General features: G+C 37.1%; 1 protein-coding gene across 5 annotated transcripts in view; it reads right to left on the bottom strand.

Annotated features, from left to right (window-relative positions):
• Positions 1–26723, bottom strand: part of COL12A1 (collagen type XII alpha 1 chain) — a 99285-nt gene that overhangs the window by 11478 nt on the left and 61084 nt on the right. For all 5 annotated transcript variants that reach the window (XM_053972769.1, XM_053972770.1, XM_053972767.1 and 2 more), the window contains 21 exons: positions 25992–26138; positions 25121–25237; positions 24547–24693; positions 24385–24459; positions 23711–23850; positions 21736–21859; positions 21394–21537; positions 19387–19551; positions 16965–17003; positions 16731–16869; positions 14423–14565; positions 13937–14046; positions 8920–9069; positions 8433–8510; positions 7738–7824; positions 6836–6889; positions 6228–6323; positions 4752–4805; positions 3757–3810; positions 2526–2579; positions 1351–1422 (listed from right to left, as the gene is read on the bottom strand). In XM_053972769.1, the coding sequence (XP_053828744.1) occupies positions 1351–1422; positions 2526–2579; positions 3757–3810; positions 4752–4805; positions 6228–6323; positions 6836–6889; positions 7738–7824; positions 8433–8510; positions 8920–9069; positions 13937–14046; positions 14423–14565; positions 16731–16869; positions 16965–17003; positions 19387–19551; positions 21394–21537; positions 21736–21859; positions 23711–23850; positions 24385–24459; positions 24547–24693; positions 25121–25237; positions 25992–26138 (2189 nt within the window). The remainder of the gene's footprint in view (positions 1–1350; positions 1423–2525; positions 2580–3756; positions 3811–4751; positions 4806–6227; positions 6324–6835; positions 6890–7737; positions 7825–8432; positions 8511–8919; positions 9070–13936; positions 14047–14422; positions 14566–16730; positions 16870–16964; positions 17004–19386; positions 19552–21393; positions 21538–21735; positions 21860–23710; positions 23851–24384; positions 24460–24546; positions 24694–25120; positions 25238–25991; positions 26139–26723) is intronic.

Raw genomic sequence — 26723 nt, 5'->3', positions numbered from 1 at the left:
AATTCTGTCCACCAGGAATCTGATAAAACATCTGTAAAAGGTACAAGCCAGAATTCCTGCTGGGATATGTTCTAGAAACATTAGAAATGGTAAATATGATGTGTAGTGTCCCATTACAAGACTGCAGGGGAAAACATTTATTTCTAATTGAGAGGAACTCTTAAGAATTAGAGCGCAGGAGAATTTAGACATGGTGCTTGGACAGGAGTTGACTGTCTTGCTTTGCAAAAGCCTTTAAACTGGGCTTGTAGCCAGATTTCCTTCTAAACACATTATTTACCTGCAGAAGATCTTTACTTCTGAACTAGGTCAGCTATCTATTGTTGCAGGTGAAGGAAAAATCAGATACACCTGACAATTTAAAGCTCCCTCGTGAAAAAAACACAGCACTTTGTGGTCCAGCCATGTCTATTCAACATATAACCAAGCACAAATATCCCATTAGCAATGTACATCTAAAGGCAGGAAAGCTTCAAGACTTTACTAAGACACTCCGTGTCCTCTGCTACAAGGAGAAATAGAATTTATATTGAATTCAACGTGTGTATGAGAAAATGACCCAGCTTCCAGGTGCTCCTGGGAGCTTCCACTTCATGGCCATCAAGTTTCCCAGCCTACTACATATTCTTTCAAATTATCCAGCTGTTTTATATACAACTACACTGAGGCAGAATAGAAAATTCTAGATGACTGGCATACATTATCCATAAGTAATGAGTGAGTTCTCATTTCACTTGCCTTCTCCACTCCTGACTCAAGCATAATTTCTCAGAGATCCTATGAATGAATCAAATTAAATTTCTCCTGAAACTGTTGGTGGGAGGCAGCACCTCCTGCTCTTTCTCCCTGTTCAGGAAGCACTTTAAAAGTTTGAATAGAACCCACAGAAACTACTCCTAAATAATAGTGAAATAACATTGTAAAAATAATTAAACATTTGTAAAACAGAACTGATTATGTAATATTATCAAAGATTGTCCACCTTCAGCAGTTTATCACTTTTTTACTACACACACATGCACTGGTGTAAAGACTTTACAATCATTTTGCTGACCTAGTTTTCCATGCTTATGCAGTGTAGGAATGAATATATGTCTTGGCACATAATAGCCTACAATCTTTTTAGTGGAAACCAGAGACCACAATTTCCAGCCCCAACTATTAAACTCAGCAAAATGGCATACTGTAAAAATAAAATTATTTTTTAAAAAAGACTTGTGGGTTTAGGTCAGCTCCACTGTATTAACCACCATCATAAGTGCAAGACAACCACTTAAAGCAGCAGAAGTCTCATGTTCATCAACAGACTGTAATTTTAAATTTGATACTCCAAGTGTATAATTATCTTACTGGTGTCCCACGATCTCCTGGTTTCCCTGGTTTTCCACTTGGGCCAGCAACTCCTGGAACTCCAGGAGCACCCTGCAACAGAAGGCATGTAAAATGAATTGTGGAAATTCACAATTTCCTAAGCGATAATAAGAAATGTGTTACTGTATTGAGTACAAAGCAATATTGAAAGTAGTTCCTACCAGGTTGTTTTCTGTTAGGTACATATCAGGCTTGAAAATTTTTTTATGGAATAAATAGTTTGTTTTTTCTTGGAAATGTGTTCTTTTATGTGACACCACAGTTTAACAGGTGTTTTGGCACTGTATCAGTGTGTATATATTTTTGGTATCATTCTCAATGACCGATTCCTAAAGCAGTACAAAACAGTTTGGCCTTCTAAGTTCGCCTAGCAGATCTGTGATCCATGTGAAAATCCACAACAAGAACACCATAAGCCATCCTAGTGATACTAGATAAATACAAAATATTAAAAGACCAGCATCAGATTACACGACAAAAGCTCATCTGCAGATTCACAAAGGAACATGAGAAAGACAATTGTGGGGGCGTGGGGCCAGCCCAAATAATCCCCTGCCTTAGAGACTGCTGTCTATATATGTAATGCAACTATGTGTTCTGGGTGCATCTCCCTTCTGGAAATGCACCTTCCAACTTGCTATAGGTTGGACTTGGTGACACGGGGCTGCAGCAAATTGCCTCTCTCAGGCTGTCTGATCCAACATAGGCTTTTCTCTAACAGCCAGCCTCTTTTCTAGCATGGTCCCACAAAACACAGTGAAGCAGCTCTGTAAGCAAAAAATAGTCCTCAAATACTCTTGTCAAGAAAAACTTTTATTAACAGTGTTTGTTTTCACCAGTGTCCAAGTAATAAGCCAATTTGTTTCAGAAGAACTAGCTATTCATTTAAAGATCATGGCTAAAGAGCTAGATAAACTAGTTCTTCCCTTATTTATCCTGGCAGAAATCAGTTTCAAAACTACTGTTACAAGCGTTTGTGAATATATGTTTTGCCCAACTGTCTGCTCACCTTCTACCAAGAGTTTTTCAGACCCATTTAGGAGATTGAGCAAAGGATCCATTTCATATTTGACAGAAATTGAAAATGTCAATGTGGCTCTCCCTTGGCTCAGGTCTCTTTATTCAGAGTATATCAAAGACAAAATTTTATTTACCGCTGGTCCTGGTGGGCCTCTGGGACCTGTGGGACCATCTTTTCCTGTGAAACCCTATTCAAAAACAAAAGCAAGATTAGAGAAAATTATATAATTGCAATACTCCTGATTACTACTAGCATTTCTTTTAAAACCTTTTCACAGTACAAGTTATAAAATAGCTATCACAAATCATGCTGGAGAAGGCTACGGAACAATGAGCTTCAGACACTTTAGATGTTCAGCTGCTGTTGAGTAACTGAAAATGAAATACGTGTTTCTTAATTTTTTTTTTTTAAAGTAATCATTATTCTATCCCAGAGGAGCAAAATCTCTCTTTTCACTGTTCTCTCATTCACAGTTTAACTGGACCATCAGAGGTTTATACTTAACTGGAGAGCCCCCTCCCTCTCAGATACTTCCCCTGCAAGAATGAAGGCTGAGAAATCCCATTTCAGTAATCCAATCATTCACAAGTTGATGTTGATGGTCCATGACCCACCAATCCAACAGTATCCTCTTTGGCAACTGGCTATCACACGCTCATCTGTTTTCCTTTCCAGCTATGAATTCCCACTGAAGAACAGCTATAAATGCATATATCAGCCATTATTTTTGACTGTAAAGGCAAATAATTGCTCCAGTTATCTTAAAGGTGATATTCCACTATGACGACAAAAGAGATTTACTTGACTCCAATTTGAAGAAAGGAATTGTAGTTCCACAATGAAATAACCAGTGTACATGCCCTTCATTAGGAAGACATTTCTGAGTTCTCCATCCAAAGAAGCTCCTGACAGCCAAAGGTTTAGGGGCAAGCCTAACCTTCACAGTAAGTTTGGCACAGATTCCTTATGAATGTGTCATCTCCTAGATGTTGAGATAAGCAGAGTTTCCAAGGGATCCCCTGTAGCAGCAACAATGTGGGGAAGACAGCAGGGCTGAGTCCCTCAGCAGAGCCCTGCCCAGGGGACATACTGCTCTAAGGATGAAGGCAGCTGAGAACCTAGTCAGGGGAGGGAGCAATTTTTACAGAACCTATCTGTCTACCAATAGCTGTCTGGAGAGGTTTTCACCCCTGAGGTGTTTCCAACCCTTCTGCTTTTGTCTCTCCAGAAGGGATGCTGATAAAAGGACTGCTCTTGAAAAAACATTTGAAAATTGGAAGATATATAAAGAATGGGGAAAATCCAACAAAACATAAAAATAACATTACTTGGTCTTTTCAGAACATAAACTGAGGAAAACTTACCCTTTCTCCTGGAGGTCCCACTGGTCCAGGTGGACCAGGTAAACCTGGCGTTCCCTGGATGGAGAAAGAGTGAGAAATTGTATCCATGACAGAACAAACAGCCCTGCTGTGCCATTCCATATATCTCAAGTATATTTGTTCTTCCCTCCTTTCTGTCTAATCTCATTGTACACTAACATGTAGCATTGCTTCCTACAGGACATTACTACTCCCTAAAAGTATACTACTCGGGGTTATAAGGACTAATGAAACAGATAAAGAATACAAGGCCCTTGGCCCATGACTGACCTTATCTGATACATGAAACTAAGTCCACAACAACACTTAAGCATTCCTCATGTAGGCTTTTTATCATCAGTAAAATTAGGGACAATATAGTAACCAAGGAATATTCATTATGTCATGACATGTGCAGATCAATGACCTTATCTTATCTATAAACATGGCAAATTTAAAAAGACCTTAATTTTTTTTCTTCCTTGTATAGTTCACAATACAGAAACCTGCAAGTAACTGAACTTTAATATTGTTTTCTTCTTTCAGAAAGCATACAATTAATGTCCCAAGGCTACTTGAATTCCAAAAGTAGAAAGTAATTTGACAACATTGCTAAAGAAGGGTGCAGCAAAGGTTCTGCAATCTTGATTTTAGGAAGACATTTAACTGCAAGTGGTCAGAAGATGAGAGACCTTCCTGGGGAATTACCAGAGTACTCTTCCTAATCGAATGGTCTGTCATTGTGCATTCACAACTGTCCAGATGGACATTTGGCTTGACCAAGTACAGCTGTTTTTTTCACATTTGCTGTTTTGAATGGCAAAATGTATTGCCTACATTTCAAATTTCTAAATGTAAGATAACTGTGTTTCCAAAACTGTGGCCCAGGCAGGTATAAGAGCCTATGGCTCCTAGTGATATCAAAGACAGCTGTCCAGCAGCCAAGTTGCATCCAGAATAGAGCAAAACGACATCACCTTGTCCAAGTGTCACCTTACCGATCGCCCTGGGAGTCCAGGCTGGCCAGCATCCCCTTTCATTCCTTGACGGCCCTGTAATTTTCACAAATGATTACAGAATACATCATACTTCCAGCATGCAAGGTGTAGGAGGATATAAAGAAGCAATTTGTTGCCTTTCACAACTAGCTGGCCTTCTGTATATGCTACAGCACTGTAGTATAAATGCACAGTCCAAATCCACATGAGCTAAACTTGACAATACAATATTTATTTTTTACAGTAGCTTTCATGATAATCCAGCATTAACAATTGGTACTTATCCAAAAATTTGTAAACATAGACTGAAAATGTGGTTCGCAATTAATAAGAAAAATGAAAAGTACATGACTCAAAGTGCTCTAAATTCTTGTTAGCTAATGAGAAATTCCACAAATGTTGGTGTTTTCATTCTTCAGACTTTTTCAAGTGAACAAATAAATGTCTTATTTGCATTGCACATGCAAGAGGAATGTTTTTCCTTTTTTGCTGTTTGATACCTCTAGATCATCTTTAATAAATTTTTCCTCCCAGTGTATAACAAAAAAAAAAAAAAAAAAGCATGAAAAGAATCTACAGGGGGTAACAAAATCATTCTACTTTGTCCTTACAAAACAGAAGCTGTTCCTAATGTCTATCTTAAAGCACATTTTGTTTTCCATTTCCCAAATTCCATTAGAGATGGAGCAGGTAACCAATTTTCAAATGAAAAATGACACAGCATGCAATTAGACATCGCTTCTTCTTTCCATAGACTTTATATTTTGATCAAAGACTTCATAAAAAAAGCTCCTGAATACATTAAAATTCAAGTTAATGCTAAACAGGAAACATCAGAATTATATTCTTGCTTTTAGGGTGATTATTTATTGAAATATGGCAAAAGTAGCCTTAATACATTCACAAAGCAGGGTTATGCATGCAGTCTTCTATAAAAAATAGAACATAGTGAAACTTCATCAGTGTTAATAAGAATTACTCTGGCTTTGAAGGCATGCACATGAAATCAGAAATAGCATCTTGCTAAAACATGGATGTTGTTGCTAAGAAAACCCCTAGCTACTGATTTAAGCCAGACAATAGAAGTTGAACATATAAGTCCGTGAAAAAGTCTTCGAAGTAATACTGCATGCTTAATTTTCCTGTACCACAGTTTGATAGTTTTGAGTCCTTAAACTGGAATGCCTAGCAACTCTACAGAAAAGACTGACAACAGAGTAGCACAACTTACATTGCTGCACTCAGACTTTGTCCCTTCTTTAGAATCCCATAAGCACATGTGACATTCAGGACAGCAAATGCTATTTTATTAAGAGACTTCTTTCAGAAAGAGATGTGTTTCACAATGCTACTGCATTTTAGGGACAAACAAATGCTCTGGCAAAGCTGCCACCCTCTTCCCAAGACCAGCATCCCCATGGGCAGCTCTGGCTCCACACACACTGCCTGCTGATGGCACTCAAGAGGGGCACTCACCGGTTCACCTGGGATTGACAGCCCATTGGGACCCTGTGGACCTGGGGGACCTTGAGGGCCTGGAGGACCTGTCTCACCACGAGGACCAGGAGGCCCCTTAAAGCAGAAAATTAAAACAAAATTGTAAGTCCCATTTGAAATCCATAACTGCAAAATCCTTTGGGTTAGACACTTAAGGTAAGTCAGAAGCCTGGAGACACATTTAATAGTTCAGAACAACGGCGGAAATAGCTGTTCAAGAGGCATACTCTTTCACAAGCTATTCTCTGATTCATGTTGGCAGTCTCAGGCCAATACACACCCTCTGGCAGTGCCAATAAGAAGTATTGCCATGTCCTCTGTACAGATGAGAGAACAATAATGCTGCAGAGTGTGTATCAACACTCTGATGCACATAATCCCAGTATCCTGATATGTGGCCAATGCCTTTGGGGCTACGTAGACTGTGATATATAGTCTCAAATAGGTAGGTGCACATAAGTAACATAAAGACATATTTTCAACTAAATTTTTAATCTACATTCTTACACTGAAACTAAGCATAAAAATTTTCATACAGGTAAGCCTGTAGTAACATCATTATAGATGAAGTTGGGAAACATACTTACAGATGATCCAGTCAAACCCCTTTCACCTCTGGGACCTTTAGCGCCTGGGCCACCCTAAATTGAGTATTTGGAAAGAGAATATATTTCATACACAGAAAGCAAAGGTGCATAATATTTATGTGCATTATGAATTCTCTCTAACAAACTCTTAAGTGAAGCCCCAAAGTTTTGAAGTGTACAGATTGTACTGCTGAAAATGTAGTACAATGAAATATGCATCAGGAACTCAGGAAAACCTCAGCTTCAGCCTTGCCAATTCAGCCCATGAAAAATTATTATTTTGATTTTTGTCTCTGCAGACATAAACTTCAATTTATATTCATCAAAAACTCTGAATACCTCTCTAGTAGACTACCAGACAACTTAACTGGGCTTTTGATTCCTCATGCTGCACTTTTGATAGCTTCAAAGTATGACTACTGGGCTGACTATAACTCCCTAATATTCAAAGCAATTGATAAGACTATGTCCATTCCAAAAATTAATATCTGTTCCCATAAAAAAAAAAAAAAAAGTAATTTATTTCCCTGGCAGAGTAAAGAATCTTTCCTTGGAGTGAAATCTGTACTCTGTATTTAGGAAAAATATTTCTGCAGTCCATTAAAAATGTCTTGTACATGATGTGCAAGAGACTGGGCCAGAGTCTTTCAGCCTATCAAACAATGAGGAGCTAATCTCAGTGATCACACTGGAAATATAGGAAAACATCATACAAGCAAGGTAGACATGGTGGGAGCTGATGAAAAGGGGATGGATTACCATTTTGTTAAGGATATATTGATAGAAACTATGTCTCTGACTGACATTTGTTTCACAAAACCACAGACCAACATAAAACTACTTCCATAAATTTAAAAATCAGAAAATGTTTCTATTGTGAATAGTTACAGCTGGTAACTTACAGCTGGTCCAGGAGGTCCTGGAGGTCCAACACTGTCTTGAGTACAGGTACAAGCATTTGGAAGAGCTGGGCACTTTGCTTCATCTCTCTGAAAATTTAATCACAACTTATTACTGTCCTTTTAAAGAAATGTACTCGGTGGCAGCATGCTTTTCTGAAACAATAGCAGGAAGATTCCCTACTATCCTGTTTCCAAGTAAAACTCACAGCTAAACTGTGGTTTCGAAATGTTTCTACAGGATCTTTTATATTTTTAGCAAATATTCTCTGTGAGCTATGCTAGGCCATTAACAAGAGAGGCACAAGCAAAATGTTGTTCTAGTATTTATATCCATTTGACAATCAGCTTGTGCTGACAAAGAAGAGTTACTTTTTGAATGCCACTCCAAGAACAGATTAAATAAATAAATTCCCTATTTATAATACCTAGACTTTGAAACATCACTGGAATACAAATATAACAAACATTTTTACACAACTTCTAAGGGGCTTAATTCTAGCATTACAGCTTTACTGTCTCAGACACAAAACTTTAAAATAAGATGATAAAACTTTGAAATAAGTTGACTGGCTGCTCTGACAACTGTGATTTAAATGTGTTGTCAGTACAAGGTTTAATAACAGCCTAATAGTAATATTATTAAATTTACTGTCAGTAACATTTTTCTGGATAGCCTCTTTTTCATTTATACTTACCATAGAAGGGAGATCACAGCATCTGTCTCTGCTAGTCCAAACTGGACTGCATACAATGTCAAAATTCTGGATTTCTAACTGTAAAAGAAAGTAATACTCTTGAAAGATCATTAAGTTAGGTGTGTTGTTAAGTATGAAATCTATTGACATTATCATTAAAAATCACTCCTCCATTTATTTCTAATTATAGAGTATCCACAGTATATGCACTCAATTACTATTTGCTCTCCCTATTAAAAGAAAAATATTTCCCACCCTTCTTTGAATTTACCTGAGTGCAACTTCCAGCTATTACATTTTTGTTATTTCAATTCTGCTAGAACAAGAAGCTGTAAAGACTAAACCTCTCAGTTAAGTCCATTGGGTTTGACAGTACAGATGCTTGAAAGCTTCGGACGCAACAGTGGTTTCCCAACAATCCCTAATCTCTCTCCTCAGAAAATTTCAAAGTCTTGCAATAATGAATGGATTCATATTTATTGCTTACTGTTGCTGATTTTCGGTCCCCTTTTAGAAGCTTCCCAAGTATTTCATAGCCATCAGTTGTAATATTGCCAGCCTCCTTAATTGGTTTTTCCATTATTTCACTGCAGTCAATGTAAATCTTAACATTTGATGAAGTTACAACAATATGGACCTGAAAAGAAGTTTAATGAAATATTGAGACATGGCACACGGGCACAGTTACTTTAACACCTTCATAGTATTTCATTGATTCAATAGTACTGTTTTAAATTTTATTCCCAGTAATCCTGCTTTACTTCCAACTGCTGGAAACATTCAAACTTATGGAAAGTCTATGACATTTATAATCTCTTTAGAATGTGTTGAAGGTCAATAAGATGAACACACAAGCACAGCTAAGAAATACTATTTAATGTAATAGCTGAACTATTATTAACTATTTTAAAAGCTTGCCTTCAATTTTTTTTAAGATGGCATAAAAGTAAAAAAAAGAAAAGAACTTCTGAGAGGAAGTGAACATAAGCATTTTTTGTTCTCTTCTGATGGCTGGGACCACACAAGATGTTTATAAGCCTGGGACTGCCCACTGGCTAACAGACTCTGTAGTTCAGAGGGTGGATTGTTTCAGACCCAAAGATACAGAATTCAGTTTCCACAGATGACTCAACCAGAGGCATTAACTACATTGAGATCCAGGAAGTGACCAGAGAAGCCTGCCCAGAACAAGACAAAATAATGGAAGATGCAAGAAAAAATTTCTATGAAAGAAATCTGGTTACAAAAACATATGCCAAAACAAGGGGAAACAGGGAAGAGGAAGAGATTAATTATTGGAAATAGAAGACACTTAGGAGGGATAAAGGAATGATTGTAGTAAAGAGAGAGTATGTTTACCAGGAGACAAGAATGAAGTGCTTGGGGAAAACATAGTAAACCTTAAACAGAGGAACATACAAAACCTAAGCAAAGATTATCTTTCCAAACATTTATGGTATGTATGGCAAATGTTACAAAAGTTAATTTGCAACATTTCTCTGACAGCACAGAAAATATTTAGAGGTCTCTGAGAAAGAAAAAAGGGCCACTTGAGCATATGCAGCTGATGAAAGAGCATCTTCAGGCAACAGAAAGTTTTCAGGGGCTTTATATACCTTGCACATATTTCATATACATCATTATAATATCTATGTAATTGTTAAAGTATCAACACATTAAGATCACAAATAAAGAATCTCTGAAGTATGTATTTATTTTTTAAATCTTCTCTTATCACAGTACATAACCATTCAGAAGCATATTGTTATTTGATGACTGCTTTAAAAATTGGCATGAAGTTGAGAGATTCCCCTAAATGTCCTGAATCAATTAGTGCCTGAACAATCTCCTGGGAATTTTTACTTTTTTTTCCCTTTTAAATATTTTCCCATGCAGACTTGTCTCCAAGGCATCAGCACAGCTTATCTAAACTCTTTAAAAATTATGTGCTTATACTTTATATCTCAGTGCTGTGTATACAAGTGGGGATTTTAATTAAAATTCCCAACTGTATTCATTGAACAAATAATAAAAAATTATTACTGCATCATCCAGTTTAAACACATCACGGATGTAATTTACTAGCTCTGAAAGGTACTTAATATGCAAGTCCTTCTACTGGAATGTTAAGTATTTGTCACAATTTAAATGAAATAAAACACATTGCATAGCAAATATAGATTATTATATTTTCATTAGCACAAAAAAACAATTTAGGAAGGATAAATCTACATCAGAATGTTGAATGCAATCAGCTTGAAAAGGTTCAAACAGGAATAACTGCTGAGCATCACCTATCCATCCAAAGAAGCAATCCCAACAATCAAAAATAAGGAGAGCTCTCCCAAGTCATTGACTCAGTCACTTAAACTTAGATTTACTGCCAGATCTGAATTCCAGCCTGAATCTCACGGCCTAGGCAATAAATCTAATTAAAGGAGGCATCTGGTGTTTACAGTAAATAACACGCCTCTGTATTCAAGTCCAACATATTTTGTTTTCAACAGTTTCTAACACACCAGCATAAAGAATCTGTTCTGATTAGTTCTGACTATTTATTTCATTTATGACATTTTAGGAAAGAAAACATAATTTAATTTTTCTCTCCAGCTGCCTTATAAGATAAAGTCTGGTGGTGTTCTGATGTGCTGCTAAGTGAATCACATCAATAAGCCAAGCAAATATGTATATTCCATATGTCTATCAGGGGAAAGAGATACACTCATTATCAAATTTCCTCTTGCTAACTACTGCAAAATGGCAAGCTAAAAGGAAGTCTAGTGTGGTAAGGATAAGAAAGTAGAAGCTGTCTGTCTCTCCAAAACTTCAGTTGGAAATTTAATGACTGTCTCAGGCAGTCAGAATTTTTCCTATGGAACTTGCCAGATTCAACAGCTTTCACCATGGCTCTGCTACACAGAGTGTTCAAGTATGCCAAAGTAAATTTCCCCACAGTTAGGTGTAGTTAACTGTATTTCAGTGAATGAGCCAGTAAGTCATCAAACGAAAGCTACAAAAATGTTTAATATTTTGGAAAAGCTCTCCTTGCATTGTAAAGGTTTGTCATTTCTTTGAAACTGGATGGTAGGAGAAATGGTAAACATACATTTAGAAATGTGTTAATCTTACTTTCCTTCCTTCATGCATCTGAAACTACTGCTATCCATTATTAGGAGCTAATTAACACAGCTGATGCATAAAGCTTTCCCAGCAGGTGGGCTGGGGAAGCCCATTATGCCATCATTAACAACCTGACTGAGATAGCAATTTTAGTAATCATCTGGAGAGAAGCCAGAAAAGTCATCTTTGTTTCATGGTGAAAAATGCCAAATATAGCTCTGAACCAAGGCTCTTCCAGCTACTTTCAATACTATCACAATCTGAACTTTTGATTCCTTTCTGGGAAAAAAAGACAGGGAATTACACATTGCATTAAGTAACCAAGAATTATTTTCTTAAGAAATAGTCTCTTCAGCAAGAATTTGTAATTGTAAAGCTTAAGATAATTTGCAAATCACTGCATTCCTGTTCATTTTTTGGCATCTTAGGATCACTTTCTCTCCATATGTATTTGTGTATTTAACTAGTAAAATGATACCAAATTTTGGATTTTTATTTGCTGTGTAATTTTTTTTTACTATAAAGTGTGGTAAACAATTTTACATAACTGCTAATTTCTGGCAGCTAGCAGGGGTCACAGATTTTTCCCCATTTGCTCTGATAAATGAGCAGAACATCACTGAAAGTGCTGTCAGGTAAGTTTGCTCAGCTCTATCAGATTTAGAGAAACTATAAGGGAAAACGTGATTCTAAACATCAACTAAATCAGCAACAGATATTTAAGAGAGACTGCTGGCAGTACAGCATGTAGAGAGCTCCACACCACTGACCTGAAGATGTGTCAGCTCTCACAGTGATATCTAAAATTAGGCATGCTACATAATGCTTTGCATCTAAACAGTACTTGCGGATGACTCAACCTTCATACCAAAACAAGATACATCCTAGCCTTTACTGACAGTTTTTCTCACCCCAATAGATTCATATATTTCCTTAAAATTGTGCTGTCCTACTAAGGTATTAAAAAAAAGGCAAATGTCAAAGACAAAATAAAGGCTGCTTAATGTAGGTATGATCCAAAGCTACTCATAACTATCAGTTACAAAATCAATGACATAAACATTTCTTCATATAGTCAAAAATAATCAGGCCTAAATTCTAAACTAACCAGGCATAAATTCTAAAACAAGAATAACTGGATATAAGACCAGTTTGGGAAATTACTCCAAATTCTGAAGAAACCAATAACTTTTATACTGTGTTATTTTCATTATCACCTGTGTTTTAAACAGATGAAGTCACAAAACATTATAATGTTACCAGTTATCTTTCCTGGCTTTCAGTCTAGCAAAGCTCAGTTGACAATTTGGCCTCCAGTATATGGAAGTTGATAGAGGCAACCCCTTATCAGTATCCTCAAAGGAATGCTGGTAATGACAAGTCATGCAGAAGATGGTATCATAAAGAAAACAAATGCAATACTCAAGCCATATTTAGTCATCAGATGAAAACTAAACTAAATAGAAGGGAGATAAATGAAAACATGAGAATGTGCATTTCAGCTAACCAAAAATGTTGCAAATTCAGCTCACTTTCTTGCCCTAAACATGTATACTTAACACAGCAAGAAAACATTTTAAAAATATTTTTTGGTGTACATGTAACCTGAGTCAAGCACCTCCTGATGACTAGAGGTAAGGAAGCTTAGGAACATCAAATTTTCATAACTTGGTGCACAAAATTAGAAAAGCAAGCACAGATCTATGACAAATGAAGGCCGATGCAGCACCATGTAAAGATTTCACTAGCCATTTTGTCAATTCAAAAACTGCAAGTTTCATTCTACATTATAAAGTAACCTTTTATGGGCTCTCTCTCCTTCTTGTTGCTTCCTCAGTTAACATGACATTGGAATATTTTAAGCCCGGTGTTTTTCAGCAAAAAAAAAATCAGATTTACTAAATATATACATACACATGTATTATGTTTGTTAAACATACAAATCTTATTCAATATGTTATTTACCTCCCAATACTGGTTCCCTGCCTACTCACTTTCTCTGGCTGTATCTTCCTCTGCTCTGAATAATTTCAAATCACTGCTCCCACACAATCTTTTCTCACCACAATTTCCTTTCCTTTCTTTCTTCCACTTTAACTTTTATTCTTCCTCTTTCATGTGGCAGGAACCAGGCTACAATTTATTCTTCAGATATATCCCTCCACTTGCACAGTCTTAACAAATTCTTGACAAATCTCTTACATTGATTTAAAGAAGACCTATAACTTCATAGATCTTGTTTTACACGATCTGCAGGTCCTTATGTCAACTTAAAATACTATCCAAAAAACAGACACAGTCACCTGAGAGGGACTTGTGCTTGGCTTTCTTCAATTTAAAAGAACATTACTTCAAAAAGCAACATCATAATTTCAATCCTTTACCTTATGGAAGCTTCCATAAAAGATTTTCTTTACGTCATCATTATCAAAAGTTACGGTTTGAACCTCTCCTCTTGCATCCTTGTTAAAGAATGACAGCACTTTGCTGGCAGCTGCAATAAATAAAAATAACACATTTCATTTCATGCATACTACTGAAACCACCATACTAATACAACCTTATAGATAAAAATCTAGTTTACCCCTTATTTGGGTGAACACAAATCATAAATGATCTTAATGACCTGTAAGTACATAGATGTACTTTTCTTTGATTTTAGAGTTAATACTAAAGTTGAAATGCAGTTTAGATTAATTATTCTTAGTTGAACTATAGATGTACAAAATTTAAAAGATATTTCTTAAAACTAAAAATGTATAATCCTTTTATCATGTAGAAATGCTTTGGGTTTGGAAATACTTGGTAAGGACACATGCAAAGTAACAAAACATGTAACTTCTCTATGCAATAAGCATAATTATCCTTACGATCAAGCACAACTCCAACTTGTGGTTTGTAATCTCTGTCTGTAATCTGCCAAATTGCAAAAGGCTCATTGGGGGATTCAGGCAGAAGACGGAATAACAAAATGATAGTGTACGCCTGTGGCAGCCCCTCTGGGTGAATCTCCCTGTTAAGACAATACAAAGACATTTTTTCACATGGAAACAGATGACAAAAATAAGATCATCATCATTTGCTGTTTTTCAAAGAAAAGACACAAGAGTAATAGGGAAAACACAGTATTTAGTGGAACAGAGCATTTAAACTACTCTCTCAAATAGAAAAAAAACATTGTGATATAAAAACACTGTGATTTGTTAAGATGAACTCACAACTGTCTTCCCGACACACAACTGCAGTTGGTCCCAGCACCACAATTACAGAGGATGCCAGAATATGACCAAGAACTCTTGGATATGTATTCTTGTGGCAAAATTCTGTATAAACTACACATGTTTTAGATTCCTTGTTGATAAGTACAGAAAAAAAAAAAAAAGACCACAGCTTTATTCATTTTTTTTATCTGGCCTGCTTCAGTCAGGCAACAGCATTTAACTATTGCTGCCCTTCAGGCACAGATACAGAGATGGAATATTTAATGTCTTCTTTGCAATTGGTGATGCATTTGGGCTCCAGCTCATTCTTTAGTGGCTCAGGTTTAAATTTCTGATATTTCGGCTGTTACAGATTAAATAAGCAGAGAGCCAAAAGTACATAAAAACATGCATGAAATGGCCTCCCGAATTTTCTGCAAGGGAAAGGAGGGAATGGAGGAAGAGAACAGCAAGAAAAGTGGTGATCACTGCTTCTCCTTAACCATTATAATGGAGCTCAGAAGGAGATTTAGCCACATGAACACAAACATAAAAACCTTAAAATGAAAAGAGGAGCTGCTTTGTATGTTGGACAAAGCTTATGAACCCATACAATTAGGAACACTGCAATAAAAACCATATCACTAAGTCAAAAACATCATACAGCACAGTGCAAGAATTCAAATATTAAAGTAGATATAGCAACACAATTTATAACTTGGATAATAAGTTATTTCAGATATGGAAACAACTATGCCACTAGGATCTGTATGAGTTTATTGCTTTGCTGACTCAGTCTAGAGTTTTATTTTCTGGATTCTCATGAAAAATAGGGGTCCAGAATACTCTGGCAAGTCTACTCCACATCTTGAGCAAACATTAAACTACGTACCACAACATTTCTAAAAAAATGAAATAAATATGAAGCCTATCTTTTTACTGTCTTTTCATCAACTTATCCTAAATGCAATATCTATCAATGCGAGAGAGTTGCAAAACTGGGATTATCTGTATTTCCCTAGACTGCAAAAATCCATGCTGTCAGAGACCTGTCATCCCCACAGGTATTAATGGCATGTCAATGAACTTAAGACTCCTCAAGTCCTCCACTTTTGAAGCTGTGATCTCAGAAAGCTAGCAAAAATAAATTATTTCTTCATAAACCTCAGCTTCTGTGCTTGTGATCTTATCTTTATCCATTCTGGCAGGATTGCAGATGATTTCAAAGACTTCCATGAAAAGAAAATTAATTTTCCTAAATTTAATAGGAACAATGGGCTATTTTTAGGCATCTCCTCTGAACCAGAATAACATTTTTTGAAACTTACTTAAGTAGATGGGAGAGAAACTAATTAAAAAAAAAATTAAAAGGAAAAAGGTACTGCTCCACTTCTAGTAAATGTAACTACTAATTAAGTCCTTTTTTCTTTGGGAAAAAATGTTGGCAAGAATAACCATCATATTACCCATCCATAACCAACTCTAAGACCACAGGCCCTTGAAAACTCTGCTCCATTTGCCAAATAAGGCAAGTCAAGTCGAGGAGAAACTAACCTAAGTTAGCATCATCAATGTGCTGCCTACTGCAGTAAGAACAATGCTTCTGGAAAAAGTGATGCTAATGCCTCCATATTGAAACCATTTCTGTCCAGCAACGTGGAATTCATTGGACTAAGGAGGTTGTTGTTCAACAGCCTAGGTATAAACTGTGGATTATGTGCAACTTGAATGGGGTAAGAAGCATAAACTCAAAGAAAAACAAGCAACTAGATTAATAGTGAACTATGATTGCAGTGGAAGAAATAGATTAGCGTGTAATGAAAACAATGATAGATGTTCTTCAAGAGTGTATTTCTTGAAGCTCAGTAAAATGAACATTAAATGAATCCATCTTCCATAACTCACAAATGCTATCTATAAACTCTGTTAATCCTTCATCACCTGGTCACCCTAAATATAAATCTAGAGGTTTACTTACCGTATTGGCTGGCTGACAAAGGCATTTTTGTGAAGTCTATATGCTACATAGCTTGGGAAAGAGCCTGATTCCAGTGAAACTCCTTGTACAGAAGCAAAATGCTTCTCTGTTAGATTGTATGATTCCAGCATCTTGAAACCTTTAAGTCCAGAAAGAAAATAAAAAAATAAGAAACACTGTAGAGTTGTAAAAGATACAAATTAACCTATGCTAAAATATTAGACAATTACTTACCAGGTGACGTGTATCCCTCCAAATAAATAAGGGGACAGGCTGAAAGACATGAAACAATATATAATTCAAAACTACTAGGCCTAACAGGATATGAACATGTGTATACTTCAGAAAGTTTTATTACCAAGAAGTCTATGCTATTATTATTTCTGAGACAGTTTATGTTACATTTGTCATACTGTGTCCTGAGCTGTGGTAGATATAATGTCAAAATCTTTACTCATCACTTTTAGTAGGGTATTTCTACTCTGAAAAATTGTATGGAATGACACATGAACCCCAAATGTTTTAAGATTATAATTCATAAGAAGAAAGGAGGACAATGACATAGTCTTTCCATTAATATTTAAAGCATGAGTCAAGCTGCATAATAGCTGTCAGATTCTCAAGAAATAACTGCAAATTTATGTGGCTTCTCAGGAGCCAGCAGAGGAGGCAGTTAGGGAACATGCCGATGCACATGACAGGCCTGAGAATTTCTTATTTTTGCCATAGAAGGATTTCACTTGAATAAACAACTGAGCTTTGCTTAGATAATTTTAAAACAGCATCACACACTATAGCTATACATCTTTAGCACCATTTACCTATTCCAGTGGTAAATGACTTGCTGTGCCCTGCAGTTTACATTAGGCATCATTCTACTTCTTAACCTTGTCAGTGACTGTTATTCTTTTCTTCTTCTACTAGTACTTTTGAAATGCAAGATTAGATTACATAAAACACAATACTCACTTCAAAATTTTAAAAAGTAACCTGCTCCCCTGAACTATATCCAGTTATTCTGAAATCTAACTTTTTAATATGAACATATGATGTACCTTAAATAAGATGGCAAATTGTATTTGGTTTGTGTGAAAAGGCTTTGGTAATGGGGGAGATACAAGGGTGATTTCTGTGGGAAGCTACCAGACGCTTCCCCTGTGTCCAACAGAGTCAGTTCCATCTGGTTCCAAAACAGACCTGATGCTGGCCAAGTCTGAGCCCACCAGCAGTGGTGGCAGTGACTAATTTAACAAGGAGGGGGTGGCTGGGGTTGGGGGTTGTGTGAGTTGGAACTGCACAACAGCCTTCAGCTGAAGAGAGGAATGAGAATATGTGAGAGAAACAACTCTGTCAGGCACCAGAGCAGAGATTCCACTGCATTCCTGGTCTTCCCTGTAGTGAAGACTATGGTGAGGCAGGCTGTCACTCTGCAGACTGTGGAAGTCCACAGAGGAACAGATATCTGCCTGCACCCCTGGAGGACCCTAGGGCAGAGCAGGTGAATATCTGAAGGAGACTGTGACACTGTGGGAAGCCCATACTGGAGCAGGTTCCTGGCAGGACCCACGGCACCTGGAGAGAGAAGTCCATGCCAGAACAGGTTTGCTGGCAGGACTGGTTTACCTCATAAGATACCTACAATGGAACATGCTGTGCCTGAAAGACTGCACCATGTGGAAGGGACCTAACGAGGTTCAACAAGGGCAAGGGTACCATCCTGCAAATTCACGTTGGGAGCTGACCTGCTAGACAGCAGTTCTGCTGAAAAGGACATGGGACCTTTGGTGGATAACAGACTGACTATGAGCTGGCAGTGCCCTTGCAGCCAGAGAGGCCAATAGTATCCTATTTCATCAGTATTCCATTGGGAAGAGTGGCCAGCAGGTCAAGGGAAGTGATCCTGTCCCTCTGCTCAGCCCTAGTGAGGCACATCTGGAATGCCGTGTTCAGTTCTGGGCTCCTCAGTGCAAGAAAGACCAGGAGCTACTGGAAAGGTTCCAGCAGCGAAGCATGAAGATGAGAGGTCTGGAGCAGCTCTTTGAGGCAGGTGAGCCTGTTTAGTCTAGAGGACACTGAGAGGGGATCTCATTAATACATATAAATATCCAAAGGTGGGTGTCAAGAGGACGGTGCCAGACTCTTTTCAGGAGTGCCAAGCAACAGAAAAAGGAGCAAAGGCCACAAACTAAAACACAAGAAGCTTCACCTCAATATGAGGGACAACTTTCTTATTTGAGGGTGGCAAAACATTGAAACAGGCTACCCAGGAAGGTTGTGGAGTTTCCCTCTCTGGAGAAATTCAATATCCACCTGGATGTGTTTCTGCTCTAGGTGACCAGAGGTGTTGGACTGGATGATCTCCAGAGCTCCCTTCCAATCCTAACAAGAGGATTCTGTGATTCTGTGACCCCAACTGAAGCAGTTCATGAAGAACTGCAGCCCATAGGAAGGACCCATGTTGAGAAGTCCATGGAGGGCTGTCTCCCATGGTAGGGACCCTTACTGGGGCAGGGAGGAGCAGCAGAGACAACGTGTGATGAACTGACCACAGCCCTCATTCTCTGTACTCCTGTGGTGCCCAGGGTGAGGTGACTTTTAGCTGTATATAAGCAAACATATTAATTTGGGAAAAAGGAAACCAATGTCTTCTACTCACTTGAGGTAGCTGTCTCACACACAAAGGTGACGAGGTTATCTTGAATCTTTTCAAAGGCATCAAAGTCATCAACAATAAATACATGACGCTCACTGGGCTTACTGGCAATCTTGGCCAGTTCATTGTAATCCACATCAGCCACACCAACCACAAAGACACTGAAGCCTGTAAAAATAACACTTGTTACTTGAAACGCAGTAAACATACATTAACATTATTTTATGTCAATATTGCACAAACCATTGACTTGTGACGAGCTACCTATGAGCACAGATTCCAGATCTCTTTTCACCCTGTCAAAGCTCTGAAAGATGTTTCACATCTTTCTTTCAAAACTTTCTCCTCTTTCATTGTTTTTTGAGGCATTATCCAATCTCATGCGCCCTTGGCTACATAGTCTCCTCACTCTTTAATACAAAGCATACAATTCTCTCAACTCTACAGTATCTTAAATCTGTTCTGTGGCCAAAAACTGTACAGACCATTGGTTATCCACTTGTCTATCTGTTTTGATTTCTTGCATTTCATGCCTCTTAGTTTCTCTTTCTTGGAGTAGTATTCACCTCACCAACTTCTACTTTCCAAGTTAAGTTCTCTAGTTTTTCTCTATAATCATCAGATAGACATGGGTAGATTCAGAAAGCAATTCAGCTTAGCTCCCTCACATGCTGAATTCACGATAGGAAAAGTCATTGTCTATAGATGCCTGTCTGTTGCTCTCTTCACCAGTCATAAAAGGACCCTACACGATAACCTTAGATTAGACATTTAGTGGTCAGATGTCTTAAGGTAAAGGAGAAGAACCAGACTATAGAAGTCAATTATATCACCAGGTGTAAATTTCATTGAAGAGAAACTGCACAGACATTGGAAAAGCCACTTGGAGGCTGAAACTGGGATTCACATTTATTCCAGACTATAAAAGTAACTTTTTTTTTTTTTTTTTAAGAAGGTACTTATTCCCCTGTAGCCAATTCTGGTGAAACTTTGGCTGAAATACTCTGTCCAGCTTTGAGCATGCTTTGATATGTTTAGAAAACAAAGCAAGTAAAGAGGAAACTAAAAATGATAAGGGGTTTCAAAAACATGATCAACATGACATTGAAGGAAATAGGTTCGTTTGGTCTAGAAAAGAGAAGACGAAAAGAGGAGATGACAACAGGTTTTAAATACAAAGGCCCATTACAGTGAACAGTGATCAGCTTCTTTCCTGGTTAACTAGATAAATGAAGACAACAATCTCACTAGTATGGAGAAAGACTCAGGTGAAATGCAAGACCAAGGTCTCCTACCAATTGTGTAGTTAAGCACTGAAGCATATTGTCCAGGGAGACTGAGAAACCATCTAGACAGAGCTAATTCTTCCAGATTAAAGAGACAGAGAAGATGGCCACTTGTGCTTTACATGCATGTGATTCCCATAAGGATGTACAACATCTCCCTGCTCAGAGATCAGGACTAGGTAGTTCATGCACTGAAATGCAAAATGCTGAGTGCTGGGACAGGAACAGCTTATTACACTCACATAAGCCACAATCATCAAATCTGACAAGGAAGTGCTTCTTAGCACAAAAGGCAGCAGAAGAATCTGTTCAGACCCAGCTCCTTCAAAAACAGTTACTTAAACTGTGGATCCACTGGTTTATACCAGATAAAAGATAAACCTCAGCAAACCAGGCCCATTAAAACATAAGCACTACTATGGAGTACACTTCCCAATGATTTCTGGGGTCCACACACCGAAAAGAGGAAGAAGTAACCAAAAGCCACATCTTTGAAATAATATGCATATGAAATCTTTGGGAAGCCACATCCTTCCCCAGAGAGAAGGCTTAAGAAAAAAAATGTAAGTCTAGGTCCAGAGAGCACAAATTTTTTTAATAGTTCTGAGGTTTTCCCAAATACTCAGAATACATTTCTGAGTCCATAAAGGATGAGTAAACGATTCCCAGATAATTGAAGCAATACAGAAAAGAAACAGCCAGGTAGGTGCTGTGAATTGCTTACCAGAGTGCTGTATGACTGTTGCTGCTTTCCTCACCTCATCCTGAGACCGACCATCTGTGACAACAACAAGTACCTTGGGAACACCTCGCCTCATGCCACTCTCCCAAGTCAAAACCTTTTCTTTGATAAATGTTAGGGCTTTGCCTGCAAAGTGTACAATAAACAAGGAATCATCCATATTATCCACAAGAGAAGAATTCTTTTACTTCATAAGGGCAACAGCCACAGAGCTAAAACACAACAGAAAAACCTACCTCTTCAGCCATGCAATATTTTACACATTTTTACACATTTTCTGAAAATGTTTTATCTTAAATAAATAGAGTTACAGCCCAGAATTACCTGTCCTTGTGTTTCCTCCTCTGTACTGAATGTTTTGAAGAGCTCCCAGGGCCTGGGCTTTGTCATCAAATGTATTCAGTTTAAATTCCGATTTTGCCTCATCACTGTACTGCACAAATGAAACCTGAAATGGAATATAACAACACAGTGTTCAGTCTCATACCTCCACATTCAGGCCTACTTTCTCCACTGAACTATGTAAATTTGTATATTAATAATTCTTAAATAATAAAAAATATTTTCCAAATATTTCTGATTATGTACACACATATATATTTCTATATATAGACATCATGGACATAAGCACACAACTATCTTCTTTGTTTCCTTCTTTCCTGTTTTCTTTCTTTCTCTTCTGTGTATAAAATGTGATATGGCCTTAAATGTATATGATCAATTTCTTGCTATTACTATGATGAAGTATATATGCCTATTCTCTACTTCTGAGCAGATATACACTATCTACTAAACCTCTTCCAGCTTTTTTTTAGGGATAAAAAATAATTTGTCAATAGAACGTCAATAATGTTGAATATATACATGAGTGTATACTCTCCTGCCTTATATACTGAAATACAATCACTGAAAATTTATTGCTAAATAATCTTTTTTTTCTTCTTTTAATATTCTCTAAAATTGCAATATTATAGCATACTATTTTAATGCTGAATAGAAATATTTCTGTATGTATATATTCACATTTGTGATAGTAAATTCCCCTTTTAAAATTATTAATTTTCAATTAAAAACCTGAGATTTTTGCATCTCAAGTGGTATGTGACTTCATTATTTTATTAAACATTAGTGTTTATATGTGTCTGTCACCTATATTGTCTTCTCCACTTCCATATATATTAGCAAGAAAAATATATGAAACAAAAAACAAATTAAAAGGAAATCTACCCAGTATAGCTTAGAGATATTTAAGATTTAAGAAAGGTAAAGACTGTCTGACACAGAGTGACTCTAAGGAGTATAATTTCCTTTAAAAGTCTAGAGAGTTAAAGGTAGGGAATCAAATGACTAAAACTATGCCTAGAAGATGAAAAGCAGACCTTTAACAATGTAAATATCCTGTCAGCCTTCTAACCAAAGAAAATGCATTGCACCTGCATCTCTCTGCAACCAGAAGTACCATGTAAGAAGCTCTCTCAGACCTCATGTCATTCATTTCATCTCGTGAAAGAGAAGTGGTTGTGGGAACCTATAGACATTGATTTCATCCAGCTTCCTACAAGTAGAGGAAAACTGATAATGGTGCAATGCTTATGGCAAGAAGCTTGACAGGCAGTCACCTTGACATAACTGTGAGCAGCCCAGAACTCCTGAAAGTCCATCCCTCATTAGCTATTACTGTTGACTCTCTCAAAATGCACTAATTCATTAAGAGGACCCTTTCATCCTTTTACTGTGCCCACTGTGGAGCGGCCCCATGTTACCACAGCATGAAAAGGCTTCTGCAAGTGCCTTTTTCAAAGGCATTCTGCTATGTAGTGCAGTGGGATTCTAGGGAGCTCAGCAATGGCAAGCCAGCTGGACCCTGCAGGCACAGGACTCAGCTTTTACACTGAGAATTTTAAATGTAGCCCTCAATCAAAAGTCAGAATATCCCTAAAAAATTTTTCTGATATGACAGAGACAAAACCTAGGATATAAGAACTAAGCAGTGTGCCAGTTGTTGATGTTGTATGCAAATAAACAAAAATAGAAAATTGACCATACATTGTCCCAGTTTCTCTACCTGGAGGATTCCCACAAACTGTAACTTTTGTATTTCAGAATATTAACATCTCAAAATAGCCTGGAGTTCCCTTTTATTTATAAAATGCCAAATATATTTAATAAATAATAGGCATGCACACCCATATACATGTCTTTTACAACAATCTAATACAAAAAATTACAGCATTCTGAAAGAAAGTAACAATTCAGTTATTTCCCTCCAAAATGTACCCAATGGGAATAACAAACCTACCTGGATTCCAGCAGGACTGATTAAATCAAAGGCTCCTACTGTACTAAAAACAAATTTCACTACTTTGTTGAAATTATCATCACCAATACTCCAGGAAGCATCAGTCAAGAATACTATGTCTGCTTTGGCACCTCTGCATACTGAAAGTCCAAGAAAAGGAACCCTTAAAATACATCAACCATACCACCATGAAATAAATATTGCTTCAAAATTTGAAAATTCAAGAATGACAAATATTCAGCAAATACCACACATTCAACCTGGTACATGACTAATACACTACACAAAAACACTTATTAAACTATATCAAAGAAAACTTCAAGAAATGTGAAAGAGTTCAAGAATAAAATGTAAATATTGTAAATTACTTTTTTTTCCCTACCAGAAAACATGAATTGTCTGCTGAGAGCAGATAATCTAATAGACTTTCTGCAGAGCTATAGAATATCAATAATTTTTTCCCCAAAGGTTTTCATCTTGCTGTTCTAAACCAGGAAATGCTGAAGTCTAATAAAGCTCTGGAACAAAGGGACGGCAGTAGGAAAGGTCTCAATCTTCATTTCCCTAAAATACTGTGCTAGTTTTAAATCCACTTAAAGTTATGAAAAATGGAGGTAAACTATGCAGTACAGCAACTACACAAAAATATTGAATAATTCTAGAAATAAACATACCATCCCGAGCTGGAGGGATTGTGGGAGGTGGAGGAGGTGTAGGTGGTGGAGTTGGTGCCTCAGTAGGTTTGAGGACTGAAACAAAATAATAATTTTATTCTACAGCTGAAACAAGACAAATTCTATAGCTAAAACTTAAAGTTCACAGTATCTGTTACCTACCTGTATGTGCCCTCATAGAGACTGGAGGTCCCTCAAGGTTAGGGGTCTGAACAAAGACAGTAGCATTGTATTCTGTGTCTGGTGAGAGGCCAGTAAAACAGTGGCTCGTTTCTGACCCACGTATTGTGATTTCCTGTCCTCTGGAGCCTGTCAAAAAAGCCCAATGGAAAGAAAGTTAGAACCTATTACTTCCCTTCTAAGGTATATATACATAAGTGTAGAAATGAAGAAACTTCTGGAGAGGAGGTTGGGACAGCACTCTTATTCTTGCCCTATAACCACCTTTCTAGACCAAAATTGTGTGGTGATAATGAACCCTGGAGCACACTGGAAAGTCCAATTGCAGCGCACATGTGAAACCAGCCAACTGGTAGATGTAGTCCACTCGACAATAAGCAGTACTCCCTCTTTGCAGCTTTTTCACCACTCAAGAAAAACAGGTTATGTTCAGAGCTTTCAAGTTCAACCAGATGTATCATTATGGTTGGTGCTTGCCACAGTCCAAATAAGCGGCGCTGTCACTGACATAAGACAATTAGGTTTCTAGAAAATGCAAAAAATAGAACACACTTACCATCAGTTGGGTTTAGCTTCAGTCTGTAGGAAGTTGCTGACCGATGAGGTGACCACCGGATACAGAGAGTATCCCAGCCCACTTTGTAACTTGTGAGGTCAGTGACATTCAAATATACTGTGGAAAGAGAGAGAATGTTTTTCTCTGGAAAATAGTATGTAATAGATAAAGCACAACAAAATGAAAATTATATTAGCAGTGCTGGCTTGGAACTTGATTTTTAAAAATATTTGCAGAAAGAAAGAGCAGTTCTAGTCAAATTTTTTTCGTTTACACCTTATAGATCCTCGCCTAGCTATTTTCAAAGACCCCAGATCCCATAATGGCTAACAGCCCATTTTATGAGTTTTCACATGAAGTTAATTTCTTTACAAAATAAGAAACCTCCAAAAATAAAAATCCAACACATATATATAGCAGCACAAAAAGAATGTACTGAGTCAGGATGCTTGATTCATCATAATTGAAGAAATTTTTAGAAGTTTCTTAGCTGAGGCCATCATCAAAATTACTGGACATTCCTATGAGGTAAAGGCAGAGTATCAAAAAGCCTAGACCTGCTTAGTGACATGGTTAGATTCTGTAGTACCCTGGAGACAGGTAAAGATTGACTCCAAGTATAGCTTAATAAAATTTTAGGAAATGGACTGGAAAATTTTATTTCATCAAGTCATTGCTTTAAAACATATTTTCATTCCTCTTTCCAAGATTAGTGTTTTTAAGATCTACATTATGGACAGATGACAAGTATTCTTCACAAGAGGATGCTCAGGCTTCCTAGCAACCAGCCATCAAAATCTTCTCTTAATCAATGTTATCTCAGACCAGCATACGTATCTAGTATGACTACAATAAAATTGTTCTGACTTACATGTAGTGCCTTGATCTGTCAAAGGTATGCTCATTCCAGAATCATACTGGGCATAAACACTCACATCATAAGTAGTACTGGGAGACAGATTATGCAAAGTGTAGGAAGTCACTTCTCCCACAAAAAACTCCCTGGGATCATTTGAACCTTGAATCAGGGAAACATTAAGAACAGAGAAAGAAAGAAAGAATCATGATTACATGAGCTACAAAACTATTCCGTCTCTTAAATGTCAGTAAATGTTAACCTCATTTTTTCTAAAACAAAGCATATAGATTTCTTAAACTTTAGCGTTTTACAATGTTGCAAACAGAACATACACATAGTTTTACAAACTATTGTGCAATGTTTGTGTTCAGCTTCTAGAAAGATATGTATATTGTTTGACGGCCACATAAAACAAAAAGTTCTGCAGGCCATTAGTACCCAAATACCTGTCCAATATTATCTCATATACACCAGTTCATAGTCTTAGAAGGACAAGAGGCATTGAAGAGGCTAAAAACAAATCAAGTCACTGTATAAAGTTTTAACTATACAATTCAATCCCTGTAATTGAATGTATGAAACTGCAATTGATAGTTTGTGTTTATTATAGAATACTGATCATAAGACTAAAGTTCTCATGAGACTTGGTAAACAGAGGAAATAAATAGATCCTTTAACACAAAATGATACATATGATTTCTACTCTGGTCTGCCATTAGCTATTCACTGTTCTGAAAGTGGTAT

Source organism: Vidua macroura, chromosome 3 (assembly GCF_024509145.1).
Source record: "Vidua macroura isolate BioBank_ID:100142 chromosome 3, ASM2450914v1, whole genome shotgun sequence".
Taxonomy (NCBI): Eukaryota; Metazoa; Chordata; class Aves; order Passeriformes; family Viduidae; genus Vidua; species Vidua macroura.
The sequence above is the reverse complement of the archived record's forward strand: the minus strand, read 5'-3'. Positions and strand labels throughout refer to the sequence as shown.